Source organism: Elgaria multicarinata, chromosome 10 (assembly GCF_023053635.1).
Source record: "Elgaria multicarinata webbii isolate HBS135686 ecotype San Diego chromosome 10, rElgMul1.1.pri, whole genome shotgun sequence".
NCBI classification, from domain to species: Eukaryota; Metazoa; Chordata; class Lepidosauria; order Squamata; family Anguidae; genus Elgaria; species Elgaria multicarinata.
The window spans coordinates 93,610,256-93,628,752 of NC_086180.1; the positions used below are offsets into that span (position 1 = coordinate 93,610,256).

Below are 18,497 nucleotides of genomic sequence, written 5' to 3' on the forward strand. Positions count from 1 at the left end.
TTCTTTTTGTCCTTATTTCTCCTGCACAAATTTTTTCCAGCCTTACTGTTAAAGGACACTCAAGAAGGAGATTTGATTATGCCGTCATCGTTTAACTTGGACTTATTGCCTAACGCCTGCGTATAGTTCACATTATGAGAGGGTATTCCCCCTCCTTTTGGATTAACCAGCACAAAGTTCATTAAGGTGGACAAAAGTTCTTTACACTCAGTTAAGAATGTCTTTATCAGGGATAAGTCATCTGACCAGCAGGAGAAAAGTCTCCTAAGCAGATCTTGCTGGTAGATAAACAACTGCTTTTCAGAATAGCTTTTGTCTGTTATGTTGATGGCATTCGGCCGAAAAGAAGCAGCTTGCTCTGCTGATGCAGAGCCATTCCTGTTTGTAGAGTTACGTGGTGGGGTCAAAGTGTTAGTACTTTTAGGGCTTCGACCAATGCTTTCTGGATGATGAGGTGAAAATCTTGGACTGTAAGGGGCGACCCCTGCAGATGCCAATTCTGCAGCTAGACTTCCTGCTACCCATCTGAGTTCCTAGTTCCATAGACATCAGCGGGCATTTCAGATCCAGGGACCAGTCTGAAACCCCTTCAGCCCCTTCAACGCCTTCAGCAGCTGGGTTTGATTTACATTCTGGCTCTTCTAATTCCTCCTCAGAAGGGCAAAAAAAATCAGTAATTTTAAATTGCTTGTGCGCCTTAACAAAGGACCTGACATCCTCAGTCACAGGCTCCAAGCCCAACTGTTTGCAGCATTCTCTGGTGAAAACCATGGCACAGAAAATGAAAACTAATAATAAAAGGTCACCGTAATAAAACCGTTATGTTTAAAATATCACTTAAAAACTTAATCAGTATTGTCGAAGGCAGCCAGCTTGTAGCGGCAGCATAAACCTGTTTCAAACAGGCTGCAACTCTTTCATGCTTCCAGAATTGCTGCTCGCATTTGTTTTCCAAACAGTTCCTCCAGGTCTTGCCAAGAATGTGTCGACAGTACAGACACACTGATAAACTATTAAAAGAGACTGCTGATAAGCTAAAGCTTCAAGGAGGTTGTTGGTTTGTTAGTTTGTCTTCTAAATTCTTTGCTGGAACAGTTACAGATCTGTTTACTTCAGCTGAAGTTTGTTGTGTAATTAAAGCTGTTTCATTCTCGAATCTATGCTCTTTTGAGCTTTTAACTCGAGAGAAAATAAGTTAATAAAATAAAATAAGCATAACTCAAACAAATCTTACTGTTTGGTGTTCGGTGTTTGCATAGCTTAATAGATAAGGATTTTGAAGTTAAAAGTTTAGCGTTCTTGCAGAGCTTGAGCTACAGGCTGCAGCTCGTAGCACCGGAAGCCGGAAGTCCAATGTTACTGGTTTAGATGAATCAGCCGGAAACTTCACATACGCCTCCCTAAAAAGGGGGAGCGTTATAGACTACTTTTTGCTAAATGCCTTATCAGCTCCATACATAAAGAAATTTTCTGTGGATGCTCAACCCCTGATCCTGGAACTAGTAGGGATACATGACATCAAGAAAGGCCAAAGACTAGATCTTCCATATGCCCAGTCTGGGAAGCGAAGACTGAGATGGGATGCAAACATGCAGCTGAAGACATTGGATGCCCTATATAGTGAAAATACGTTGTTACTTAGAAAAAGATTTCTTGGAGTGGACCCATACGATCTGCTACCACTGTTCCACAAGATAACAAGTCAACTTGGCACTATTTGCACAACTATGCTACCTCCTAAGCCAAGACACTACGTGGAAAGCTGGTTTGACTGGGAATGCAGCCAAGCAAGACGGGAACTCTGTACCCTGAGCAAAAAGGCTCAGGCAGGAGCTCATGACTCCCTGCTGTATGATCTAACAATAAAATGCCTACAGTATAGGAAATTGCTAAAACAAAAGCAAACTGGCCACTATACCCAACTGTGGGCAGACGTCGAGCAGGCTGCCACAGCTCGAGACTCAACCAAATTTTGGCAGCTGGTTAACTACAAACTAAAAGATACTACCTATGATAGAGTCTTTCCCATTATGGAAGAAACATGGGAAATGCATTTCCAGCTAGCATTCAATCTGGTGGTTAAGACAGATCTGGATACAATTTTTTTACCCCAATTCCATCTTCTTAGCATTATAGAAATGGATAAGTGGCCGGATGTAACTGTTAGTGAGGTAAAGCATCTAATTCTGAGCTTAAGGAGAAAAAAAGCACAAGGGGAAGACATGCTCCCACCAGAGATCTTCTTGGATAACGTAAACTGGTGGCCCCCTGGCCAAGCTATTCACCTACATCAATGCAAACAGCAAACTGCATAGTGGATGGGATCATAGAATCATAGAATAGCAGAGTTGGAAGGGGCCTACAAGGCCATCGAGTCCATCCCCTGCTCAATTCAGGAATCCAGCTTAAAGCATCCCTGACAGATGGTTGTCCAGCTGCCTCTTGAATCAAAGTATTGTGGTCCCTATTTTCAAGCAAGGGGACAAATCTATACCAGCAAACTATCAACCTATTAGTTTACTAGACATATCCTCAAAATTGTATACAAGATTCCTGTTAACTAAAGTCAAGGATTGGGTAGATCAACATAACATTGTTGGTGAAGAACAAGAAGGCTTCTGCCATGGCAAATCAACTACAGACCAGTGCTCTGTGCTAAATCACCTGAGAGAAAAGTATGTCCATGCCCTGAGGAAGTATCTATATGGACCTAACTGCATCTTTCGAAAGAATAAACCAGGAGAGGTTGTGGTACAAACTATGGCACCCTGGGATGGATAAACACCTACTAACTCTGATTAAGAATTTATACACTGACACGTCAATTCAAGTCAGAATTGGAAAAGGAGGACAAGGTTATAATATCTATAGGTGTAAGACAGGGATGCTTGTTAGCTCCAATCTTCATAGAATCATAGAATCATAGAATAGCATAGTTGGAAGGGACCTACAAGGCCATCGAGTCCAACCCCCTGCTCAATGCAGGAATCCACCCTAAAGCATCCCTGACAGATGGCTGTCCAGCTGCCTCTTGAAGGCCTCTAGTGTGGGAGAGCCCACAACCTCCCTAGGTAACTGATTCCATTGTCATACTGCTCTAACAGTCAGGAAGTTTTTCCTGATGTCCAACTGGAATCTGGCTTCCTTTAACTTGAGCCCATTATTCTTTGTCCTGCACTCTGGGAGGATTGAGGATCTTGTTTAATATATATGTAAATGATATAATTCCACAGCTACTAAGCGATTCTAACTACCCTGTGTCCATGGGTACTAGGAAACTGTATATATTGCTATACGCGGATGATATGGTCATGTTATCCCAGAATCTCAGACGTATCAGAAGATCGTTAAAAGTCTTTGGGGAGGTTTGCAAAAAAGAACATCTACAGGTGAACTACTCTAAAACCAAAGTGATGGTTTTTGGTGCTCGCCCCCCTAAATACAAATGGATGTTAAATGAGCACTATCTGGAGCAAACCAATAAATTCAATTATTTGGTTTTGTGTTTTAGGCAGAACGCATCTTGGTTGGGTCACCTATCAGCTACCAAACTGAAAGCCCAGGAATCGATGCAAAAAGTGTTGAAATTCATGAAAGCTAAGGGAGGACAATTAATTATCCCAGCTAGCAGAGTCTTTGCAGCAAAGGTCATCCCACAGATCACGTATGGTGCTGAGATATGGGGTGGCTCAGAAACATACTTATTTGAGACCATACAAAACAAGTTCTTAAGAATATTGTTGGCTCTTCCTCCAGGTACGCCCACTAGCTATATAAGGGCAGAACTTGGGGTAATGCCAATAATATATTCTATCTGGCGAACCATGTTCTTTTACTATGTTAAATTGAAATATACATCTAATAGACTGGTAACTCTTTGAGCAATGGAGCAGAGAAATTTCCCCTTTAAAACCAACTGGCTGAGGCCTTGTGAATCCAGTTTGAAGAACCTTGGGCTTGATCCTTAAGCGGTAATGGTAACTGATATTCAACACAGTCACAAAATTATTAAAGACAGACTACAGGAATATTATGCTAAGCTGGACATGGATGCAATTAGAATATTGAGATTCTCTTCTAGCTTCCCTTGCTTAAAATTCACTCATCAGGAAGAGAAATATCTCTCAGCAATTACGTCCCCTTTTCTCTTTAAAGCCATTATTGATTTGCGCTTCCAGACAATGAAAACAAATTTTAGAGATGGGAGATATAACAACATCCCCAGAGATCAACACTTATGCATCTGTGGAAGTCAGGAGGTGAAGGACACAATACATTACATACTACACTGTAAACTCTATAGAAGCCCTAGAGATAAATATCTAAAGAGACACCTAGTACAAGCAGCCAATCTTAATGATATGGATAAAATTATTTACCTACTTACAAATTCATCTAAGTCCATTCTATTAAGCATAGCTTGGTTCGCAGTTAAAGCAGTTCAGCTGAGAACTGTGATAGAGGACAATGACCTGGTCTAGGATATGGGATGCTATAATTTATATCCTGATTAATTAACAGAACTGTAATTAATATATATTATTGTGACCGAACTACTTTTTTTTCTTTCTTTCTTTATTATTATACTACATAATACACAATAATATAAAATAAACATTTGATAAACATATATTCTAACTTAATTCTCTTTAACATAATCATACTTAACATAAAAGTGCTCCCCCGAACCACGGGATCTTATTCATGTTTCCAAAATCTCATTGCTTCCTCTGGAGGTGTTTTCCCTCTCCCCTTTAATAATGCAAATTCTAGAAACTGTTTCCATATTCCCTCAAAATCATTCATTTTTATCATTCCTCTTCTAACTTTTATATTACATGTTAATTTATCATTAATAGCGATATCCCATATTTCTTTATACCAATCTTCTATATGATAATCCCCTTGAACCTTCCAGTTCCTAGATATCATTAATCTTGCTGCTGTTAACAAATTTGTTATCAATTCTTTTGCCTCTTTATTACAATTCAATTCTCCATATAATGATAACAATGCCACTATAGGTGTCTCTTCAATCTCCATTCCTAAAATTCCTTTTATCTCTTTAAACACCATTTTCCATAATTTTTGTACAAATTCACATTCCCATCACATATGTAAATACGTTCCTTTCTCTTGACAACCTCTCCAGCATGTTGCTGAATTCATCTTATTTAATTTTATTTAATTTTACCGGGGTTAGGTACCACCTCCAAACAATCTTATAATAGTTTTCTTTTATCCTTACAGACATATTTCTCAACACTTGTTGTTTCCATATCCCTTCCCAACTCTGTTGCCTTATTTGTTCCTTCAAGTCAGTTTCCCATACCATCTTGCCTACACTTTCCGTCTCCCCCTTTTCCACTAATATTGTATATATTTCACTCATTAAACCTTTTATTAGTTTATTTTCTCTTTTCTCATTTTCTTTTTTTAAGATCAGCTCCTTGAATTTCGTAATGGCTCTACACTCTCCATTATCCTTTAACCATTTCTTCGTCCACTGTTCTAGTTGAAGATAATTTAACCACGTTATATTTCCCTCTTTTAGTCTCTCCTTTATTTCTTCCCTAGTTCTCATCTTTTCTAGCCAATCTTTTAACTTCATTACCTTTCTCTCTATTAAACTTTTTCCCAACTTGTCTTTTAAATTTCCCGGAAAGTTCCTCATCATTATCACTGGTGATATTGGGGAAATACTCGAAAGTAAGTCCTTTTTATATAATCACCATATTTCCCAGTAATTTTTTAAAAGAGGGTTCTCTATTTCTTCCCCCATTTCTTTGCATAATCTCTGAAAAATATATTTTCTAATTTCCATTCTATATCCTCTCCCTTTTTTCCTCCAACCAACTTAAATCTCCTAGTCCTATCATACTTTCTACTACATGTCTCAACCTATTAGCTACGTGATATAACTTTAAGTTTGGGAGCCCTAGCCCTCCTTTTTTTTTTTTTTGCATTACATACCAACTTTTTTTGTTTAATCTCACCTTTCTATCTCCATTGCAAAAGTTATTTACTATACTTTGCCAACTTTTTAATTCTTTTTCTGATATTCTTATTGGCATCATTCTAAATAAAAAAATTACTTTTGGTAAAATCCTCATTTTTTATTAGGGCTATTCTTCCAAACCAAGATAAGTTTATCCTTTTATATTTTTCTAGTTTACTCATAACTTCTTTTTTCAAACTATTTAAATTTTCCTTTTCTAGATCTTCTAAATTCCTAGTAAGCTTAATTCCCAAATATTTTATTATTTCTTTAACTTTCATATTCTTCTCTTTACTCTCCCAATCTCTCTCCTCTTTTTTACTATAATTAAACAACATCAGCTCTGACTTCGTCCGATTTATTTTTAATCCCGTCACTTCCTCAAACTCCCTCAGATGATGTTTTATTCTATCCATCCTACTCCCTCAATAACATCGTCCTCTCTTATCACATTTACCAATAGTTCTATGACCAATACAAATAAAACCAGTGAAAGCGGGCAACCTTGTCTTGTTCCTCAGGCAAGTTGTATTTTTTCTGTAACTCCATCATTTACAACTACTGAAGCTAAATTTCGTGAATATAATTGTTCTATTAGACCTTTAAATCTTTCCCCAAATCCCATCTTTTCTATTATCATCTTTAATGCTGGCCAACTCACACAATCAAACGCTTTGAATATATCTAAAGCTATTATTCCTGCTTTCATTTTTCTCTTTTTTATCTCCTGTATTATGTTTAGAACACTTCCCACCAAATTATGCATTTGTCTTCCCGCTACAAAGCCACACTGATCCTTCCCAATATAATTACCTATAAATGTGTTCATTCGCTTCGCCATTATAGCAGATAAAATTTTAGCATCTTGATTTATTAATGAGATAGGTCTGTATGAATCTGGGACTGTCAAGTCCTTATCCAGCTTTGGAATTAATATAATTACTGACTGTTCCCACGATGGTGGTATCTTATCTCCTTCTATTATTCCATTATGCAATTTCATTAATTTCGGCACTATTTTTTAAAATGTTTTATAATACTCTGATCCCAATCCATCTGTACCAGGGGATTTCCCACTTTTAATTTATCTATAACTTCTTCTATTTCTCTTTGAGTAATATATCTTCCCATTAAATCTTTATCTTCCCTCTTCAGACCTATCTTTATATGTTTTTCTATATAGCTTCCCATTCTTGTCTTCAATGTGACTCTTTCCTTATATAGTTCCTGATAAAATTCTTGGAAAATTGAAGACCTTGAAGCTGAAGACCTTTTTATTATCTCAGTATTTTAACATTTAATTTTAACTTAAATTTAAATCTTACTGTTTTAACTCTGTATTTTAATCTTATATCAATTTTGCTGCGTGGTTTTATCCTGGTTGTGCTTTTTATATTGTATTTTGTATTTGTGCTTTTAACCTGTTGGTTGTTTTATTATGGTTTTAATTTTTATGAACTGCCCAGAGAGCTTCGGCTATTGGGCGGTATAAAAATGTAATAAATAAATAAATAAATAAATAAATATTTTTCCATTCATAGCTGGCCCAAAATGGCTTCCCCAATTTATCTTTAACTATCCCTATTGAGTTCTTTGTCTTTTTCATTTGTGTGGCCCTAGCCAACACCTTAGAATTCCTATTACTATTCTCAAAATACTCTCTTTTTAAATAAATCAAATTCTTCTGTACTTCTTCTAAATTTCTATTTTCTAATTCCTTCTTTTTTGCTTGTAATTTTGTTAGGATTTGTTTATTTCTACTTTGCAGATAGTCTCTTTCGAGCTTCTTAACTTCATCCTCCAATTTTTTCTCTATCTCCTCTTGTTGTCTCCTTAATTTACACGTTTCTCTAATACAAATCCCCCTAGCTACAGCCTTCATTGTATCCCACAATACTGATGGGGGACATTCCCCATTCTCGTTAATTTCCCATATCTCTTGTAACTCTTTCTCCATCTTCTCCACTACCTTTTCATATTTTAACATTCTAGTGTTAAACTTCCATCTATTAGCTTCTCTGTAGTCCCTTTTCACTTTAAAATCCATGTTTACCAATGCGTGGTCAGTTACTTTAATTACCCCTAGTTGTGTGTTACAAACCTTTATTGCTAATTCTTTTGAAACAAAGATATAGTCTATCCTTGAAAATGTTCTTTAAACTGGTGAATAAAAAGTGTAGCCAACCTCCCCCGCCCTTGTCATTTGCCAAACATCAGTAAAGTCCTTTTCCTTTATCATTTTATTTAAAATTGTAATATTATTCCTCCTTTCTCGGGCAGTGGGGTTTGACTTATCTAAATTATTATCCATCACCATATTGAAATCTCCAGCTAATATTACATGCCCTTTTTTTATTTCCTCCATTTCTCTAAGTACTTCCCTATAGAATTCTCTTTGCCTCTCATTAGGGGCATAAATATTAACTAAGGTATAATACACCCCTGCCATTTGCCCCTGTATCTCCCTTTCCCATCCCTTTTACTCTTTAGTACACTAAATCCACATTTCTTCAAGATAATTATAGCCACACCATATATTTTTTTTGAAGTCCCCAATGACTTCTCATACAGCACTGACCACTTTAGGCGTAACACATTTGCACCCTCTTTAGCCTGATGAGTTTCTTGTAGAAAGATAAAATTGGCCCCATCTTTGTTTAACAATTGTTCTATTCTCTTCCTCTTTACAACTGCCCCAAGACCTTTCACATTGAGTGTTGAGATACGTACTTTCTTATCCATAATATATTTGTTTTGCTCTTTGTAGATCCCTTGTGCACACCCACATTAACAACACTACTAAATTAAACTTAAACCAACTAACAATCACAATTTTTATTCTATTCCCTCCCCTCCCTCCCCTCCCCCCTCTTCTACTCCCCCCTTTACTTCTCCATAGGTGGAACGCTGCAGTCATGGCTATTCAACCTTTAAGGGGGGAAGATAGAACCCACAGTCCCGATGCAGTAAGCCCTCCAGCTCATTCTTCTTATCTCCTTCCCTTTCCCTCCCTCCAATTTTTATTAAATCTTTTACTCCCCACTTGGACCAGGACGTTCTTCATCTTCTCCTTCTGGCTGGGTTGACATCTCATCATCTATCCCTAATTGTCTAAGCTTAAGCATTCCCTGTTCCAGCAATGTTATTCTATGTTGTCTTCCTTCACGCATAAATCTCAGGAACACCGGATATCCCCATGAATAAGCAATCCCCACCCTCTTAAGCGTTGCTATTATTGGTCTGACACTTCTCCTTCATTCAATGGTTTGTGGGCACAGATCGTTGTAGATTTGAACTGGTGTTTCTTGATACTTCAGTGTTGTTATTTGCCTGATTTTCTTCATAAACTGCTCCTTTTTATAGTAGTTGGCAAATCTAACCAGGATATCTCGAGGCATTGCACTGGATCGCCCTCCAGCCACTCCATGTATTCTCTCAACGTCTTGCAGTGCCAGATCCATATCTGCAGCCAGCTCCTTAAACCACCCCAAAATGCTTGTTCTCAAATTCTCACCCTGCATTTCAGGGAAATTTCTTAAGTGCAGATTTGGACGTCTGGGTTGATCTTCCAAGTGAATCAGTCTCAATTCATGCTGATCAAAACTTACGTTAAGTTGTTCATCTGCTGTTGATTCGCATCCACCTGCTTCGATAATTGTTGGACTTCTGACTTCGTTTGTTTCACATCCTTCTTAAGCTCCAACATTGATTTGTTTACTCCTTCCAGCACAGTTTTGATAACCTTATCCTTATTTCCCTCCATTTTCCAGAGTAGAACTTCATTATTTTTCTGTATCATGTCTGCCAACTTAGATAGGATATCATCCTGCACTGTTTTTGGCCCTGTGCCATTCATCTTGCCTGAATGATTACTTCCAGACTTCTCCACCATTTTCTCCTCTTCGTCAGCCTGTGATTTTGTTGCCAGATCATCCTGTATAGTTTCTTCTTCTTTTTCTAATCTGGCTGCTGATTTATCAGAGGGGTGTGCTTTGGTTCTGGTCCAAATTGTTTTTCCCTATTTTTTATTTTTATTTGGCATTTAAGATTCGGCACTTCAGTTTAATCGCTCTTTCTTTTTACTCCCCCTTACTCCTCCTTCACCACCAACAATTTATTTCCAGAGCAAGTTAATTGGTATCCTCTCTGTGCTTCAGTTTCAGATAAGGATATAATTCTCTTTCACTTAAAACTGCCTGTGTCTCATCAAAGTTATTTTTAGTACCTTCCATGCTGTTCCCTTCCAGCAAACTGAAAGTAAGCTACAGGCTTTCTCCGGCTGCTCTGAAAGGTACTTTTTTACACTTTTCAGCTGCACGGAGGATTCATGAAATTGTTAATGAAAATTACTCACTTTATTGTGCCAATCATATGGAGATAAATGTGTTTCTAGGCTTCAGACATCTGGAGCTGGAAAGAATGTTACTGCATCATTTGAATGCTAGGCTCTGCCCCCATGACCGAACTACTATAATACTCTGTTTTATATTGTAGCTTGTGGTGTCTATTGTTGATGTTGATGATGTTGGCTAAAACCTATTTTGGTTGCATAATAAAGATTTAGATTTGGACTAGGATGGGCCATAATGTCTCATGCTCCTCTCTCAGCTCTGAAAAAGCTGAAATCTGTACACATTCATTTGTAGAATGGCTGTGTGCAGAGGTCCATGGACTGCATGGCTTCTGTCACTCACCTCTCCCAGATTCCAAGCACACCAGGCATAGGACCTTGGTACACAAGGGCCAATTCCAGGAACCAGGACATCTGGCTGCATTACCAGGTGTCGCTGACTTCATTATCCAGCCCAAGAATATGGCAGGCAAAATAGAGATTAATTGAGGACTACCAGGACTCATGGCAATATTATATTTAAAAAATCCATGCAGCTTAAATGATACTCCTCCTCTCCACTTTACTGTCACAGCAACCCTCTGTAATAAGATATGCAAAGAGCCATTAACTGGCCTAAAGCTTCATTCATGGCTGTGTGGATACTAGATCTGACATCTCATGAGTCTCAATCTAAAGTTCTAACCACTCCACCACACTGACTCTCATTTATTTATTATTGGAAGGCAGCCTTAATACTGAGTACACCTGGGCTTTTTATTGTAAAGACTGAAAAGTCACAGTTCTCCATGGCCCCAGTCCATGCAGGAAAGCCTGGATCACACCTGCTGAGGAACAGATGAAGAGGGTGTGTGTGTGGATGCACCTATAGCCCACCCACTCTCACACGTTAGGCCAAGCACAGGCTTGTGTCTTTGAGGGAAGTGTGGGCACACTTAAGCCAACCCTCCCTGGTAGGGCTATTAAGGTGGGGGTGTAAAGATGCCACAAGGCCAGTGCCCTCTGCCTAAACTGTGAACCGCACACATGGGCCCGAGTTGGCCGGGGCACGCAGAAGAGGCCAAAAGGGGAAGCCCCACTCACAGCCGCAGCCAGAGAATGGCCTGTTCAGATGTCTTTGGGAGGGTGCTTGTGCAGACTAGAAGCTGGTGTTCAGGAACGGAGTGCAGCTGTGCTGCATCCCCGTCAAGCCTGGACCAGTGCTGCTGCTGCCTCTGAGAATGGGCCAAGAACTGCCGCTGAAATTGCTGCAACCAGTGCTGAGATTGCTGCCACCAGATCCCCAAATGCCATGCCATCCCCAGACTTTGCTGTCAGGAATCATTCCTACCAAAACTTGCCACCGCACCACCGCTGGATCCTGCGGAGGCCTCAGATGAGATCTCTTCTGGAAAGCACTACCCTCATGCAGCTGAAAAAAACAGAGAGGCCAAGAACGGGGTGGGGCCAAGCCTTTATAGGCTCGGCCCTGCCCCTACCTTACATGGCCCATGTGTGCCTGCACTTGAGTCCTTTATTCCCCTCCTCCCCACTGTAACTGCTGATTCTCCCACCCAAGCTGTGCCAGCTGAGTGGGAGTAGTGGACTTTCTCTCAGGCAAAACCAAGAAGCTGAGGCCTATATGCTAGACTCAGAGCAATATCCTGCAGGAAAAGGAAAGGCATTTTCCTCCTCTTTCAGACTTAAAAGCCCTTCTCAAAGACAAAGACCTCCCTCCTAATACATAGTAATTTATTCTAAAACTAGCTGTACCCTGCCACGTGTTGCTGTGGCTCAGTCTGGTTAAACTGAAAAGAAAGAAAAGACAAAGCAGATGTTTCTAATATGTTTAATTTCACAATGCTTGTGGATATACAATATTTTAGTTGTTCTATTGTCTGTGTAGATATAGAGTTTGTCTGGTTTGCTGACTCTAGAACACGCAACATATAATTGTCCATGTGAGAAGTAATCTGTGTCTAGATCTAAACCGCACAATTCTAAAGATTGGCCCTGAGCTTTGTTGATGGTGATTGCAAACGCCAATCAAATTGGGAATTGCAATCTCTTAAATTGAAATGGCATATCTGTTGGAATCATAGGAATGCGAGGAATGGGGACATCTTCACCTTTGAAAGGTCCTGTCAAGATTGATCTCCGACTATAACAATTGCCACTTCGTCTATAGTTGGAGCATTGAATCTTCGCACATGTTCTCCAGCAGGCATTTTGTCAGCATGAATAACAATCTTGTGTGTATCAGATGGCATCATGCCAATTGCTGTTTGGAACAAATGTACTAAATTGTTTTTTTCGTGAAGTAGCTGTTGCAGTTTTGAAATGATGGACCTTTTTATGCCGGTATAAATTCCGCAGCATGCATTCAATTCATCATTGCCATCACCAATGAAATACATTTGTAGGAATTTATGTTGACTATCTTGAAACGGAAGGAAGGAGCCGGCTTTATGATAAATTTGTCCTTTGACTTTGAAAGTTGGCATAAATGGAGCTGTGATGATTTCTGCGCCGAGCGATGTCATTTGGAAGCATGAGTTGTATTTCCTGGTGTTAGATAGGAAATGCTTTGATTCTGCGGTATATCCGGCAAGCAAAGTTTGTAATGGCTCTGGTGGTTCTCCAAGTTGAGGCAGTTTAATTTTTCCAGCAGCGCAACACATTCCTTTTGTTTCTCCATTAAATTTAAGAGCCTTGCAATAAGGACACACTTCAGTCACAGTGCCGATGAGAACATGCCGCCTCAAACTATAATCATCAGCTGGGTTGTACCGGAATGCAAGGCGATTGTAATCGTGTGATTGTTTACCACGGAGTCGTGTTTGACGCTGATGTGCTGTTTCTCGATGACGTCTTTCAGCCACTCTCAGCCTGTCACATTCATTCTGTTGAGAACAAAGCAGATCTGAAGCTGTAGAACGCGATTGCCATGCTTGCAATCATGCATCCTCAAGTCTGGCTGAACGTTGCTTGGCTGGTTCCTTGGCACGTATTTGAGGCATTCTTTTTCTTTTTTTCTCGTTTGCTGATGCCCGTTCTTCCTCAGTCTGATTTGCAATTTCTCATCACAGTGCTTCCGCTCTGCGAGTACAACGACCTAAGTGTGATCTTCTGCGAGGCATTATTTGGATGAAGTAAAGCAGATTGTTTGGTTTTTAAAAAAGGATGTTTTTACGGTGAGGAGGTTAGTGGAAACTCCTGGCAGTTACCTTTCTTCAGAACGTGTAACTGTCACAGGTGTGGCATTTATATTCACTCAGCCAATTGTGAGAGAACGTGCAAATAGGAGAGGAGGCAGAGGCAGTGGATTGGCCTACTGGTTGGTGATGTCACAATGACCTATAAGAGCAAATAGGAGAGAACATGCAAATAGGAGAGGAGGCAGAAGCAGTGGATTGGCCTACTGGTTGGCGATGTCACAATGATCAGCAGGACTGGTTTTGAGGAGGCCTATTTCTTTGATTTTAAGACAAACTTTTGTCCCCATATAGAACATAGTTACATAACAACGCTCGCATATTCGAATGCAACGTTGCGTCAAAATTTCAAAGCAAACGGTGAAGAACTTTTGGAGATATAACATCTGTTTCGAACGAACATTTACATTTTTATTTATATAACTATCTAAGTCTATTGGTCCACATCATCAATATACACCATCCTCTTCCCAGAATGTTCCATCCCTTCTGATGTACTTGTTTATCCCTACTTCAAATTTTCATTTGGTCAACTGTCTAGTTTATATCTCTGTTCTTCTAGACATGGGGATTTTCTAAACCACAACCTTACCTTTCCATCACCCTGGACTTTTACCTAGAATCATGGAATCATAGAATAGTAGAGTTGGAAGGGTCCTATAAGACAATCAAGTCCAACCCCCTGCTCAATGCCGGAATCCATTTAAAGCAGTCCTGACAGATGGTTGTTCAGCTGCCTCTTGAAGAGGTTAGAGGGAATTTAGCAGCAGTTAAAACATTAGCACACCATAAACCATGCCTCAAAGGCAGCTGGTCATCCCTGGAGCATCCAGGCATTAAAACACAAAAAAGCCTTTTTAAAACCAAGCAGTGACCCAGCTTGCTGGGGATCTCCCACTCCACATGTGAGGAGTTCCAGGGAAGACAGCTGGCCCCTGGATGCCCACTCCTTTATCCTTTTACCAACTTGTCAATACCATGACCCATCATAGCCAATCCCAAGCCCCCTCAGGCCTCCGCTCCCTCCCTTTCAGATGTGGGCCCTTCTCACAGCTGAAACAAATCAACACCCAATTAGCCTGACCTTGGGCTAGGCTGATAACTCCCCAGGTGTTGTTTTTGGGGAAGAGTGCTCAGCTCAGCAAACTGGTTTTTTCTAAGATGGTCCTTGAGAGCTGTTCTCATGAGTTAGAAGGCATGAACAAGACCACAGCCATCTTGGCCGGTCTTCACATGACCATCTGCAAATTTGATAAGCATTCCCTGCACCTCCACATCCAAATCATTAATAAAAATGTTGAAGAGTGCTGGGCCCAGGACTGAACCCTGCAGTATCCCACTGATTAGCTCCCCCCAGTTTGAGAAGGTACCATTGATAAGCGCTCTTTTGAGTCCAGTTCTGTAGCCAACTGTGAATCCAAATAATAGTTGTTCCGTCTAGCCCACTTTTAGCTAGTTTGTTAATCATAATGTTATAGGGGACTTTGTCAAAAGGTTTGCTGAAGTCAAGATATATTATGCCCACAGCATTCCCACTGTCCACAAGGGAGGTTACCTGATCAAAAAATGAGATCAGTTTAATCTGACAGGATTTGTTCTTGACAAATCCATGCTGGCTTCTAGTAATCACTGCTTTATTTTCAAGGTGCTTACAGATTGATTTCTTTATAATCTGCTCCAAAAATTTCCCAGTGATGTATGTCAGACTGACTGGTCTGTAGTTCCCAGGTTCCCCCTTTTTGCCCTTTTTGAAGATAGGAACATCATTAGCCCTCCTCTGCTCGTCCGGCACTTCACCTGTCTTCCATGATTTCACAAAGATAATAGACAGTGGTTCTGAGAGTTCTTCTGCTAGCTCCTTCATTACTTTAGGATGCAGTTCATTGGGCCTTGGAGATTTGAACTCATTCAAAGAAATTAGGTGTTCCTTGGCCATTTGTTTATCAATCTCAAACTGCAATCCTGCCCCTTCAGCTTGTACTTCACCTTTTCCAGGAGGGCGGGGTCATAGACCCACTTTTTGGAGAAGACTGAGCAAAAGTAGGAATTGAGAACTTTGACCTTTTCTTTGTCATCTGTTATCAAGTTGCCATCTTCATTAAGCAGCTGAGCCCCCATTTCTTTCCTCTGTCTTTTACTATTTGCATATCTGAAGAAAGCCTTTTTATTGCTTTTAGCATCCCTTGCTAATCTCAGTTCATTCTCAGCTTTAGCTTTCCTGATGCATTTTCAGCAATTCTGTGCTACCTGTCTGTACTCTTCTTTTGTGGCCTGGCCTTCCTTCCACTTCCTATATGTATCCTTTTTGTTTTCAGGTTATTTCTAAGCTTTTTGTGGAGCCACATTGGTTTCTTCTGTTGTCTTGTATCTTTATTCCTTGTTGGAATTGTTTGTAATTGTGCATTTAAAATTTCCTTTTTTAAATACTTCCACCCATCTTGGACTCCTTTTCTCATTAGGGCCACTTGCCATGGGACCTTACTTACCATAGTTCTCAGTTTATTAAAATCAGCTTTCCTCAAATCCAGAGTATGTGTATGGCTACACTCATCTTTTGCTTCCTTTAAATTGAAGAACTCAAGTATGACGTAGTCACTTTCCCCCAGAGTTCCTGTAACTGCCACTTTATCCACTAAGTCATCCCTATTGGTCAGTATCAAGTCAAGGATCCTTTAGTTCCTTCCTCCTCTTTCAGTAGGAGAAAGTTATCAGCCACACATGTCAGGAATTAAAAGAATTACATATTGTTGGTACAACTCACAAGTTCTTATGACTATTATCTTTCAGCAATATCAAATCATATTTCATCATGCGTTATCTAAACCAAAGCATCTAACCCTTGATCCAATTTTTATGTATGTATGCCTTCTTGCCCCCTTAATATTAAAACATTACCCCATCACTTGTACATACATTTAAACCCATTCTATGCCCCCTAAGGCTTCTTTGTCTATGCTATGCCAACAAACTCTAATAACCCACTCTTACACATATTTAGTAAAATTGTAAATGAAGAAAAATGCCTATTGCCCATTTCTTATGCTGCACTATCCCCTTTGCTTTCTTCAATGCTTCACATTCTGGCAATCATGGCTCTAATAATTGGAATTCCATCCTCATCTTCTGAGGATAGGATTGGGGCCAGGGCATTTCTCCTGTTTAGCCTTTTTGAAGGCTAAACACTAGCCCCAATGTTTCACAATCCAAACAAATGTGTTGACCTGCTTGTGGAAAGATGCTTTAGTCTGTCCCCTCTAGTGCCAATTGCTCAACCTGGATCTGATTTGGGTGGAAACAAGGATGAAGGAGTGAGCCACCACCCCTCCTGACTGTTCTTCCTCACCCTTATTAGGGGAGGAAGAGAGAAGGAGGCCTGACACCCTCTGCCTTGGTGAGAAAAAGTAACCATTGGGTGGGTGGTGGTGGTGGTGTATTCCCAGTCACCCTGCCCATTCTATTCTCCCTTTTATTAATGTATATCATTTTATTATGTAAATGTTCTTTTGCAAACTTTTATGCTTAAATGTAGTCTAGAAATATTAATAGCACACTCCTACCATCTTCTCTGCCCACTAGGGCCCTGATTTGCACTTGGTCAATCTAGGCCCAATTTCCACAGCTCCACCCGCTGCCATCCTTTTGGGCTGCATCTGGCTTTACTGCTACCAGCAAAACCTGGGGTCTGCCTTGTCATGCTTTGCTATGGAGAACCATTCCCATACCAAACCCTGCCATACCATGTGGCAGAGATGCTTCCTTTGCTGCTTGGAGAAATGCACTGGGTTTCATGGTTACCTCCTGTGGCCACTACTGTAGGGCTCCAATTTCCCACTCAGCCTACTTAAAATTTTAAATTATTTTTTTTAAAAAATACAACTGAATTTTCTTTAGCAATGCCCATTGAAAGAAATGGGAGGTGTTCAACAGTACACCTAATTTCAATGGTACTTGTGCAGATGAATCTCCTGGTGCACTTGGTTGGCAATTTAACATTCATCCTATTTTTCTTTATCTGCAGTGTCATTATGACAGGAGCATATAACAACTTCTTTCGAATGTTTGACCGGAATTCAAAGCGTGACGTTACTTTAGAGGCCTCCCGAGACAACAGGAAGCCACGAGCAATTCTCAAACCTCGTAGAGTGTTTATTGGAGGCAAGAGGAGGAGAGATGACATCAGTGTTGATAGTTTGGATTTTACCAGGAAGATCTTGCACACAGCATGGCACCCAACTGAGAATATCATTGCTATTGCAGCCACAAACAACCTGTACATTTTTCAAGATAAAATGAATTCTGAAATTCACTAGGATTCCTCTTTATAAACAAGTCCTTGGAGAGGTGATAGGTATGATCATTGCTCCAGTTGTGATATTAAATCTTTTATGGTACATAGCCATAGGCCTTTACAATGTATAAAAATGTTAAAGAGACCTTTCCCAATACAAAACTTTGACTTAAATAAAAATTGCAAATTTAGCAACGCTGATAAGAACAAACCCTATTTGCCATCTGCTATAAGCAAGTTGACCACTCAAATCTAAAAAGATAAGATTTATAGTACATCATATTTCTTGAAGTGGCAGGCCTGCAGCTTCTTGGCTACCAAAGCAAATTGGGCTACTGAGTACGTGATAAATAGATGCTTATTAACTAGGAGTTCTATTATCACTTCCTGAGGTGTTTGATCTGAATATAGCTAAATAATAAATTTACCTCTAGGATCTACAGACAGACAGAACAGCAAGTAATGAACTGTATCTTCAACCTGATTGCAACAAAATATACGTTTCCATCCTATAACTGGAATTCTTAGATATCTCCCATCAAGATATGCAGAGGGCATCAATTGGAACCTAAGTTTTGTGAAAGCCCTTAGAAGCTGTGCAAAGGTCAATGCCTCAAAGTAATGTGATCTTGCATGATTTATTTATTTATTTATTTATTTATTTGT

At 39.7% G+C, this 18,497-nt stretch overlaps 1 protein-coding gene across 2 annotated transcripts in view; it reads left to right on the plus strand.

The window, feature by feature from the left end:
- Positions 1-17,930, plus strand: part of PPP2R2C (protein phosphatase 2 regulatory subunit Bgamma) — a 303,850-nt gene extending 285,920 nt beyond the window's left edge. For both annotated transcript variants that reach the window (XM_063135823.1, XM_063135824.1), the window contains one exon: positions 17,562-17,930. In XM_063135823.1, coding sequence (XP_062991893.1) covers positions 17,562-17,853 — 292 coding nt within the window. In that variant the 3' untranslated portion in view covers positions 17,854-17,930. The remainder of the gene's footprint in view (positions 1-17,561) is intronic.
- The last annotated feature ends 567 nt before the right edge of the window (positions 17,931-18,497 follow it).